This window comes from Magnolia sinica, chromosome 5 (genome assembly GCF_029962835.1).
Source record: "Magnolia sinica isolate HGM2019 chromosome 5, MsV1, whole genome shotgun sequence".
In the NCBI taxonomy this organism is placed as follows: Eukaryota; Viridiplantae; Streptophyta; class Magnoliopsida; order Magnoliales; family Magnoliaceae; genus Magnolia; species Magnolia sinica.
The window spans coordinates 11159496-11171190 of record NC_080577.1 but is presented as its reverse complement, the minus strand read 5'-3'; the positions used below and the strand labels follow the sequence as shown (position 1 = coordinate 11171190).

General features: G+C 41.4%; 1 protein-coding gene across 3 annotated transcripts; it reads left to right on the top strand.

Annotated features, from left to right (window-relative positions):
• Positions 1-1632: 1632 nt before the first annotated feature.
• Positions 1633-10134, top strand: LOC131245431 (uncharacterized). Of its 3 annotated transcripts, XR_009170875.1 has the most exons (9): positions 1633-1883; positions 1988-2056; positions 2213-2383; positions 3703-3873; positions 3974-4183; positions 5706-5792; positions 7900-7988; positions 8756-9668; positions 9753-10134. XR_009170875.1 is itself a non-coding variant. In XM_058244896.1 (8 exons), exons 1-8 carry the CDS (start codon positions 1799-1801, stop codon positions 9596-9598), a joined length of 1725 nt encoding a protein of 574 aa, XP_058100879.1. In that variant the 5' UTR covers positions 1633-1798; the 3' UTR covers positions 9599-9751. The 3 variants fall into 3 exon arrangements, 2 of the variants coding, with proteins under 2 accessions (XP_058100879.1, XP_058100880.1); XM_058244896.1 differs by lacking the exon at positions 9753-10134 and having other exon boundaries at positions 8756-9751; XM_058244897.1 differs by lacking the exons at positions 5706-5792; positions 9753-10134 and having other exon boundaries at positions 1634-1883; positions 8756-9751.
• The last annotated feature ends 1561 nt before the right edge of the window (positions 10135-11695 follow it).

Below are 11695 nucleotides of genomic sequence, written 5' to 3'. Positions count from 1 at the left end.
GACCACACCATAGCAAACAGTTGACTTGAACTTCTACGGTTAAAATGTTTCTGGGGGGCAACTGAAGTTTTGGATAGCTTATATTTGTTTTTTCTGTTCATCCATATGTATATCATCTTATGAACTGGTTGGATGACAAATAAACATCACTACGAGGCCTAAGCAAGGTTTCAACCGTTGAAATCATTATCCGTATTATTTCCTGTGTGGTATAATCCACTTAATCTTTGGATATACTTCAATTTTGGGGTCAACCCCTTAAATTAGATGGAAAAAGGGATGGACGGCGTGGATAGACCACGTACATTTAAGGTGGGCTCAACTGAGTTTACTCATTATGATAAGAGCGTACTGAGTAATCGGTACGCAATCCGATTTCCATATGAGCTGGAGAAACTGATGGACCGAGTGGATTTCAACATCTCCGTGGTCCCACGTACCTTCCGACCGTAGGAAGTTCCTGTGGGCGGGGGACGCAGGCAATGTGCGCGGCGGATTGGGTACCACCCCTAACAATCCCTAGCTAGGAATGGAAAGGGGGAACGGATTGGCTACTCCCCCGACACCAGCCCCCTGGCTGGTGGTCGGTGCTTTGTAGGCCCAAAATGATGTATGTGTTTCCTCCATTCCGTTCATCCATTTTTACGGATCATTTTAGTGCTTAATACAAAAAAGATATGGATATAAATCTTAGGTGGGCCACACCACAGGATAAAAATAATGAATGAATATTCACAATTAAAATCCTCCTGAGGCTCATTGTACTGTTTATTTGACATCTAATTAATTGATTTGGTCATAAAGACCCAGATGAATGGAAAAAATAAATCTTAGCTTGATCCAAAACTTTTATGACCCTCAAAACGTTTTTAATGGTCAAAATTCATTCAACATTGTTTCCTATAATGTGGTGCACTTGAGATAGATATATACTTTATTTTTTTTTTTATCATAAAATGATATATAAAAATATATGGACGGAATGGATGACACACATACATCATTGTGGGCCCCACAGAGCACCGACCACCAGCCAATGGCTGGTGTCAGGGGAGTAGCCAATCCGTTCCCAAGGAAAGGGTATCTAAGGATTTACAGTGATGTAGGGTTTTATCCACACCGTCCCTCCATTGTTACGTACCATTTCAGGAACTGAACCGAAAAATGAGGCAGATCCAATGATCAAGGGGGCCACACTGTGTGGATTAAGCATTTATCGTTGAAATTTTCTTGGGGGCATATAAATTTTGGATCAAGATGATATTTGTTTTTCACTTCATCCACTACTACGTGACCTTATGAACATGTTGGACGGTTATTATCCATCACGATGGACCATAGGAAAGTTTCAACGGTGGTTGTCATCATCACCGCTTCTTCCTGTAGTGTGGTCGACATGAGCCTTGAATCTGTCTCATTTTAGGTATTATACCCAAAAACGATATGGAAAAATGAATTTATGGTGTGGATAAAACCCATACATCATGGTTGCCCCTGTCCGTTCCTTGCTATGGACGGGCGGGGTAGTTCCCAATCCGGGTCCGGCTACCTGCGTCCGGAAGTATGATGCTAATCTTACTCGCGCGAGTAGCCTTCTCATCGCTCTTTAGAAAAGTGTAAGAGCAGTGAGCACTCTCGCCTCTCTCTCTCTCAACCCAATAGCAGCTGAAAACCAGATGCAAAAGAGAGCATTCCTTCTCATGATTTTCTCAATTTTCAGTTCTAGATCTTCTCAAACTCGCCTCTGAGCTACTTTGCATCTCGATAGATAGTGAAAGGGAGAGGGAGGGAGAGAGCCATGAAAAAACCTCTGTTTTTTCTCATTTTCCTTACAGCCTTTGTCCCTATCCTTCTTGAATTGGGAGCGGAAGCTTCTCCGACAGGTAATATATAAAAAAGAAAACCTAATTTATCTCTCAAATTTCTTTCCTTTTATTCGAATTTGAGCTATTTGTTAAAATTCCATTAATGGGTTTTCTTTTTTCAGGACCCCTGATAAAGCACTTATCTTCTTTCCTCAAATGGTCTAGAGCTTCTCCAAAAGCGCCTCAAATCGGTCAGTTGAATGAGAAGGAGGAGAAGGAAAGTCAATTTGATTATATTTATGAAAACCCAAATGCTTGTTTTGTGATTTTATGAAGGTTTTCCTTGATGGGTTCTTGCAAAATTTGAAAATTTCCCTTTTTTCAATGTTTTGTCATTTATTGCGCAGATGGGAATGTTCTTCAGTTTGAAAATGGGTATTTGGTTGAGACTGTTGTGGAGGAAGGGAACAAGCTTGGCGTTGAGCCGCATTCCATTCGGGTCTCGCCAGATGGAGAGCTATTTGCGGTTGACGCTGTGAACAGTAACATTGTTCGGATAACTCCTCCGCTATCCCAATGTATGCTTTGTACCTTTCTTTATTAGTTTGGGTATTTGGGATTGGTTCGTTTGTTCGTGATTATTCATGGTTTGTATCTATTTGGTTCTGATTCTGACAATCAAGACTGTTTTTAGCATTCGCAGTTCTGGGTCTTGTCTGGATTGTTCTAACTAGTCGCAATTAGAATGCCAGAATTAATGCTTTTTCTTTTTTCATGTTATGATCGGCATGGTAAAGTGGAATGGTAGAACAGGATTCATGTAGCTGATCCCAATTAGTTGGGATAAAGCTTAGGTGATGATGATGATGATGTTAGGATCCGGATTTTGTAGTGAATTGCTACTACAATTTGGTGCATTTTAGCATTTGCCAACTATTCTTGATTTGTGTATGTGCCTTTCTTTTGGACCGTCGGGGTGCACTCTTGAGTTGGGTGCATTTTCATATCTATGATTGTTTGATATTCATTACTCTTTTAATTATCTTCTCTAGAATTAGGATTATATTTTTGCAATGCCCACATTTTATTCTCATGATTCTCAAGAGGAGTGCTTATCACTTGCTCACACTTGTGGGAAAACCAAACCAAATGCAGCTGATGGATCCACCTAACAGCCCTAATCAATGGACATGCCTATGTAAGTTTTGCAGGGGTTATCTTGAGGGACCAATCGATGCCCAAGTAACTTTGCCGAGGTTCATTAAGTTTACCTTGTCTAGGTGGACCAATCGATGTGTACTTGGGATTCTTTTTCACGCAACACGAGTGCGGAACTATACTTACTGTTCCTCTTATTCATAATTGCAGTTCATAGATGCTTTCTTTTTCTTCTTCGAAATGTAGATTGTGTTTGCATTTTGATGCATAATCGTCTACATGAATATATGAATAGACTTTTGAATTGCAATCAACGTGGCATTGTGCCTCACTTGATCCCTTTGGAATCCTATGATGATGTTGATGTTGACCTTGTTATCATTTAGGGCGTGTTTGGGTAGGTGGATTCCATCGATAAAGTAATGATTACACAATGATAGTTTCCATGGTCACTATCAAAAATAGGATTCCAAAAATGTAGTGCCTGTTTGGATTGTAAGAAAAGTCCTCAAATTCATTGGACAACTGCCATGTTTCTTGTGCCAAAGACTTCTTACCATGGATAAGAGTACTGATTATTGTGTGGAATCCATGTATCCAAACAGCCCAACTGTCTTGTTAGTGGAAAACAATTTTATTTCCACATGGGCTGTATATACAAAATGCCTTTACCGGGACCTGCATGAGTACTGTTTGTTGATTTGTTTTGGTATGGTCAGCTGATTGAAGAGCGTTGCAGATAGCAGGGCAAGATTGGTTGCTGGGTCATTTCAGGGTTACTCGGGCCATGTAGATGGAAAACCTAGTGACGCTCGTTTTAATCATCCAAAGGGTGTCACCATGGATGATAAAGGGAATGTATATGTCGCAGATACTTTGAATTTCGCTATCAGAAAGATAGGAGAAGCAGGTGCCGTGAAAACTAAATTGGCAGCATTAGGAATTTTGTTCATGTCCTAATGGATTCAAAACTGTTAATTCGAAGCCATTTTTAAAATTAATTCCTGCAGGTGTTACAACAATTGCTGGAGGGAAATCAAATGCACCAGGGTACAGGGATGGGCCCAGCGAGCATGCAAAATTTTCTAACGACTTTGACGTTGTATATGTTGGTCGTACCTGTTCCTTGTTAGTTGTTGATAGAGGCAATGCGGCTCTTCGACAGATTTCTCTTCACCAAGAAGACTGTGATTCCGAGAATAGCTCAATTTCTGCCACAGGTTTGAACGACAAAGCTTGGAGAAACTAATACTAATCTTCTTCTGCCTTGCATAATGCATATATAATCATATGCCAATTAGTTGCAAAATCTCTACCATTACTTCTCTACTTTTGATGTTGTAGTAGAGGTAGCTAGGTAATCCTCTTGCTTTTTCTTTTTTCATCAGCTATTATTATATGCTCTCTTGTGGGTTTTTCAATTCTTCACTCGAAATAAGCTCATGAAGGCTATGTGAAGTCCAAACACTGCCCAAAGATCCGAAGGAAGGTTCTTTCTTGCAGCAAGGATTGGGGATAAGAAAGAAAGCCCAATGAATCGCTTTAATGGGCAAACAGCCCAACCCTTGGAACATACTACAGCCCCAGGTGGTGAAGAGCCGACATCAAGGTGCCAAACCTTCCCGTTGATGTGAACTCTTGGGGAAGATCAACCTGTTATCCCTAGAGTAACTTTTATCCGTTGAGCGACAGCAACCTGCCTTTATTTCGTGTCTACACTCTAGAAAAGTGGGTGATCTGCACTTTAAAAAAAAAGGTCAAACTTTTGGGTATGGGTCATCTAATCGGCTTATATCCATGCGATAAATTTTTTATTTTTTTTTCAAAGGTAACTGAAACTTTTTTAAGAAGGCGCCATAAGGCAACAAAGAATTCAGACAAAACACAACCTACAACGCCCCAACAAAAATACAAAGACAAAAGACCCTTTGACTCCCACCTGTTGTCCTCCCTATTACCCATTCAACATTGTGTCTAACATTACGAAAACATCTCCCATTTCTCTCTTCCTGAATTGCCCAAAATCCCACCAACAACCATAGTCTCCACATAGCCTTCTTCTCCTGCCGTACCTCCGCACCATGTCAAGTCATCAACAATTTGCCAACAGAACACAGCATGACCCAAGAGACACTGAGGGTGGATAAGAGACTACACCACACTTGGTCCCAAAAGGGCAATGAACAAACAGATGATTAACCGATTCGGAATTTGCACCGCATAGCAGACAAATGTTGGGTAAGATCAACCTCCTTACAAATGAGATAGAACTAAAGGCTTACAAATGACAACATAACTCCAACATTTTATTTTATTTTTGGTTAGCTTGTTAGTACACCCCACTGTCAGTTGATACTTCACTGTTAGCCACCCCCACTAGGGATCGATACCAAGACCTCAGTGTTGAAACGAGGTATCTTTCACTCAGTCTACCACTTGAGCTATGGATCAGGGTGTCAATCTGGTCTGTTAATTGCTGTGACTGAAATGCCCTTACAGGGCTTCACTATCTACAACACTCCCCTGTAAGAATAGGTGGGTCAATCTGGTCTGTTAACTGTTGCTTTTATGGAAAGTGGTGCTTCTGGGCCGCTTCTGAGTTCCTTTGTCTGTTTCCTTGCTCCTCCAGTCCTCTTTTGGTGGAAGGGGATTCTCGATGTTATTAGAGGGGTTAGTTTTGATGGCTTGATCTTCCAAAGTGCATTAGAAGTGATTCATGATCTTTCTGCTCTTTCTTTGAAGCTTCCTATAGAGGCAATGCGGCTCTTCGACAGATTTCTCTTCACCAAGAAGACTGTGATTCCGAGAATAGCTCAATTTCTGCCACAGGTTTGGACCACAGAGCTTGGAGAAACTAATACTAATCTTCTTTTGCCTTGCATAATGCATACATAATCATATGCCAATTAGTTGCAAAATCTCTACCATTACTTCTCTACTTTTGATGTTGTAGTAGAGGTAGCTACATAATCCTCTTGCTTTTTCTTTTTTCATCAGCTATTATTATATGCTCTCTTGTGGGTTTTTCAATTCTTCACTCGAAATAAGCTCATGAAGGCTATGTGAAGTCCAAGCACTGCCCAAAGATCCGAAGGAAGGTTCTTTCTTGCAGCAAGGATTGGGGATAAGAAAGAAAGCCCAATGAATCGCTTTAATGGGCAAACAGCCCAACCCTTGGAACATACTACAGCCCCAGCTGGTGAAGAGCCGACATCGAGGTGCCAAACCTTCCTGTCAATGTGAACTCTTGGGGAAGATCAACCTGTTATCCCTAGAGTAACTTTTATCTGTTGAGCGACGGCAACCTGCCTTTATTTCGTGTCTAAGAAAAGTGGGTGATCTGCACTTTAAAAAAAAGGGTCAAACTTTTGGGCATGGGTCATCTAATCGGCTTATATCAAAGCGACAAATTTATTTTTTTTGGGAAAGGTAACTGAAACTTTATTAAGAAGGCGCCATAAGGCAACAAAGAATTCAGACAAAACACAACCTACAACGCCCCAACAAAAATACACAGACAAAAGACCCTTTTACTCCCACCTATTGCCCTCCCTATTACCCATTCAACATTGTGTCTAACATTACAAAAACATCTCCCATTTCTCTCTTCCTGAATTGCCCAAAATCCCGCCGACAACCATAGTCTCCACATAGCCTTCTTCTCCTGCCGTACCTCTGCACCATGTCAAGTCATCAACAATTTGCCAACAGCACACAGCATGACCCAAGAGACACTGAGGATGGATAAGAAACTACACCACAACTTGGTCCCAAAAGGGCAATGAACAAATAGATGATTGACCGATTCGGAATTTGCACCGCATAGCAGACAAATGTTGGGTAAGATCAACCCCCTTACAAATGAGATAGAACTAAAGGCTTACAAATGACAGCATAACTGCAACATGCAATAAAATACACCCTGTGACTGAAATGCCCTTACGGGGCTTCGCTATCTACAGCACTCCCCTTTTAGAATAGGTGGGTCAATCTGGTCTGTTAACTGTTGCTTTTATGGAAAGTGGTGCTTCACGGCCGCTTCTGAGGTCCTTTGTCTGTTTCCTTGCTCCTCCAGTCCTCTTTTGGTGGAAGGGGATTCTTGATGTTATTAGAGGGGTTAGTTTTGATAGCTTGATCTTCCAAAGTGCATTAGAAGTGATTCATGATCTTTCTGCTCTTTCTTTGATGTTTCCTATAGAATGTCTCTAATAAGTTCAATGAGATTCCTATCAACACTCATGTGGAGATTATGTAATCCATACCCAAAATATTGGGTGGATAGTAATATATGCTTGAATCGATTCAAATAAGGGCCATGTAGTTATTGATATATTGCTTGACCGATCTAGGCCCAAGCTAGAGTTGAATGGTCCCGACCAGGTTGTAGGGTTGAACAAACCGGTTCGCTCAAATGGTGAGAATGACTTCTGCAAATGCAGAGAAGTAGATGGGAGGATTGTGGAGCATATGGATTATCATTTTTGGGTTCTGAAAATATAAAAAGGATTATGGGGCACTTGGGTTTTTTCTGGGACATTGGTGAAATCTGCCTGTGAGCTTCACTGTAGGGAACATACCACAAGAGTCTTCTGGTTCAGGGACTCGAAGAGTGGCAGTCACAATGTCAAAAAATCAAAGAAAGTGAAAGATGAACTTTGGATTTCTACAAAAACTCTCATGCCGCATATAACTCATACCTGGCTGGTCTAGAACTAAAATTGCAAAATAAAGTAAATAAATATCTTTATGGATTTGATTTATTGTTTTGTCATCTGTTTTTGTTTTGAATTTTTTTCAGTTGTGGTTAGGCATAATCTGTTCCTTGGTTTGTATCATCACTCTTCTTAATAATGGTTTTAACCTAGTAATAGTGGCACTTCTATTGCACTTCATTTCCACGTGTTGACAGTATGTGACTTGGGTTTCTACCCAGCAGATATTATTCTGGTTGTCGGTGCAGTTTTGGTGGGATATATTTCTTGTGGTCTTCAGCATGGATTTGGACCTTCCTTTTTCTCAAAGAAGGTACTTCTCTGACCTTGCAATTTCACTTATATTACAAAATAGATGCCCTCTCATTAACTGAACCCACCAACATGTAACCAAAACAGCTAACGTCATGTGTGCCGGGCACCTCCGACAGTGCCAATGAAGGCACATGAATTTTGTTTTTCTGATCAAAGGCCTGTCACACCATTTCACAATTATCACTACCCCTACAAGATATCATAACATTACCCAAAGCTTCCCTAAATCACGTGTACATAACGGCATAGTGAATGATTCTATTGATGTATTAAATTACTCCACTGCTGGTGTTCTAGCGAGCAGTTTGGTCTATCATCTATTGAATACCTTTAATATCATTTTCAGTAGTATTTAAAAATGCAGGCACATCTTGGAAGTCTCAAGTCCAACTGTTTGGACCAGAAGTTAGGATCAAGTCAGCATATAACTTCCAACATATTAAGTGCATGTAACATCCAACCCTTCCAATAAGTTAGCCCCACCATGAGAATCATCGAGTGCAAAAATCAGCACCGTCTAGGCCACACCATGGAAAACAGTGTCTGATGGTGGGTGATTTTTGCGCAAGATGACCCTCATGCTGCTGCCAACCTATTCAATGAAGTTGAAAGTTATCTCCTTGGTGGACCGTAACTTGTCGGTCAACTGATTGGACTTGAGACCACCACATTTTATATTTCATTAACCAAAGCTGCATTTTTTCTCATTAATTTTATTTTATCAAGAAGTAGACAACCAAAATCTGGGTATCTTTACTGATGCAGAAAGAAGCCTCGGAGATTGAATTTCAAGACGAATCTCCCACAATGGAGAAGCCTACTCTCATCGTGGAGACCCTAAAAGAAGACCCAGATGCTGGCTGGCCTTCCTTTGGAAGGCTTGTCATTGATTTGTTTAAACTAGCAATCGAAGCACTTGGTAACATCTTTCTTTACTTCATCCCTCTCAGACTCAAGCATTGGAGATCGAAGAAAGGCCCAACTCCAATCAAAGACTCTCTAGTGATGCCTGAGGACAAAGCGGAATCACCGCCATTAGTGCAAAAACATAGAAGTCCTTCACCTCTTTCTGAATCGCTGCATGCTCCAAGTGCAAGTAATATCTATGCCCAGCAGAAGCCCCAGAAGACTAAATCAGCATCGTTGAAGGATCCTTCCTTGTCTGGTAAGCATAGGTCTTCAAAGCGGCAAGACTTCTCAGAATTCTATGGATCAGGTGAGGCTCCTCAATACAGCCAGTTGAGTTCAAAGAGCCAGAAGGATCGATCAGTGTCAAGTGAGGCTCCTCAGTACAGCCCCTTGAGTTCAAAGAGCCAGAAAGATCGAACAGTGTCCAGTGAAGCTCCTCAGTACAGTCACTTGAGTTCAAAGAGCCAGAAGGATCGAGCAGTGTCAAGTGAGGCAGCTCAGTACGGTCAGTTCAGTTCTAAGAGCCAGAAAGATCGAACTAGGCACCGCCACCGTGATAAAAGTGGGGAAGTGGTTTTTGGGGCTACTGGGGTGGAACCGAAACCCATTGAGATCAAGTCAGTGGACTATGGTGATCCAATGTTCAATCACTACAACATCAGGACCAAGTTTGGGACGGAAGATCTCTTCCGTTTTTGAATGCTTTCATGGCCGCACTTCTTTTCCCAGAAATAACTGTCATGGCTGGATTGGCCTTTTCTCCTATGAGGTGAGTTTGCTCTTGGCAAATGGACTGGACATTTTTAGTGTATTCTACTAATGTTATTATATGCACCGGTAATTATGGTTGCAGGATGGTCTTCCTTGCTTTTGTTCTCACCTTCCAGCTTTTAGCATTGAAAGAACTAAGTTGCATCTAAACATACAGAGTTCAGGCTCTGTTTGGATGCACACGAATTGCAATAACAAGTGAAAATAATGGAAATGACCAGATTGCATCCAGGGCACAACTCGTGTGGGTTGGGTTTGGTTAATGGTCAACCCGGGCTCAAGAGGACCCAACTCTCAACCGGACCAGACTTGAATTCCATTTCAACCGGAGGTCTTATGTATACTCTATTCAACCTGGGTAGAGTGTGAATGTAAGTGAAAATATCTAGAAATGAAAATAAATTTAAAAACAATTATAATAATGTAAGATATTGAAAATTTTAAATTTTACTAAGCTTTCTTTCTTTTTTTTATTTTTTTTAATTATTATTATTATTATTTTTATTTTTTTTTCAAGGATACGAACAAAAGCCAAAAACGAGAACTCTTACTAAGAAGAGCAAAGCATCCTAGGTGGGAGGGGAATTATAGGATACAGGTGGAGCACTCGTCTGTCGATTCCCACGTGCGATGTTAGGGTAAACATAACCCTTCGATTCATGCTCTACTAACAGACGGTTAGGATGAGAAACACATCAATGGTCCACATTCAAATGACAGAAGTTAAAGGTTAGCGGCCAGAATCTTCTAATCTGGGGTATTTTTGGGGCATGCCCATCCAGAGAAACGGTTAAGATCACGCAATCATTGCCCCACTTGATAGAATTGAAACCCGTGTATGGTGTGCGAAGCTCCATTCGTGTATCCTGTAATTCCTCGAAAACTCTTGCCTGACTTTCGTAGGTAGGCAGGAAGCGTGCCTACCTCCTATGTGAGGATAACGACTCTTACGTGATGAGATCCACACCTTAAGTGACGATAACGACTCGTACGTGATGAGATCCACACCTTCCATCACTTAGATGAGTGTATTAGGTGAGATAGAGACACCCCAATGTGCTGTACAATGGTGAGTGTTCCATCCCAACCGTTTCCCATGGTGCCGTCTTTTTGATGAACGGACTGGATATAATGGAAGTTACACTCACGTGGCATCGGTGGCCATGCAAAGTAACGCAAGCGAGGGCGCTGGTTTGGGTGAATCCCCGTTCCACCCAGGTCGGTGGATTCCTAACTGTCGGCCCGCTATGATGTATGTACCTTCCATCTACACCGTCCATCCATTTTGACAGCTCTAAAATCCAGAAAAAGAAGCAGGTCCAATTCTTAGGTGGACCATACCATAGGAAACAGTCGTGATTGAATCCCCACCATTCAAAACTTGATGGGGCCACCAGAATGTTCATTTGCCATCCAATCTGTTGATAAGGTCACAAAGACTGGAATCCAACCTGTTGATAAGGTCACAAAGACAGGCTTGAAGATACCACACAAATATCAGCTTGATCCACAACTTTTGTGGCCCACGAGAAGTTTTTAATGGTTGATTACCACTGTTTCCTATATTATCGTCCACCTTAGATTTTAATCTACTTCATTTTTTGGATGATACCCTAAAATGAGTTTTCAAAACGGATGGACGGCGTGGATATAAGGAAAATACATCACGGTGGGGCCACAGTCCAGATCCCACCCACCTTGGTGGATCCCCGGATCCACCGAAGCCGCCTCCCCACAAGCGAATACCTCTCGACGTATTGCAATAAGATTCGTCGGGATTCTATCCGTTTGTTTGGGGTCCTTTTAAAGGACGCAAGCCATTTGTGGTAGGAAAAACCTTCGATTGGAAGGATATGGTGTCATGTTAAAATCAAGAGAACCAAATTATCAATGGCTCAAAATAATCTATAGTTCGAGCTTTTATTCGTTGATTTTCCACCGTTGGATGTGAGAATAGTAGCATTAACTGTTTGGATAGACGGAAAGCGGATTCCTTGTGGCACGGTATGTCCCGGGCTCTGTGGG

Bases quoted from the DNA above. Each gene is read 5' to 3' on its own strand.
- LOC131245431 (XM_058244896.1), top strand. From the start codon at position 1,799: ATGAAAAAACCTCTGTTTTTTCTCATTTTCCTTACAGCCTTTGTCCCT. The intron at 1,884-1,987 runs GTAATATATAAA...TTCTTTTTTCAG, and splicing joins AGCGGAAGCTTCTCCGACAG to GACCCCTGATAAAGCACTTA. The intron at 2,057-2,212 runs GTCAGTTGAATG...TTTATTGCGCAG, and splicing joins TCCAAAAGCGCCTCAAATCG to ATGGGAATGTTCTTCAGTTT.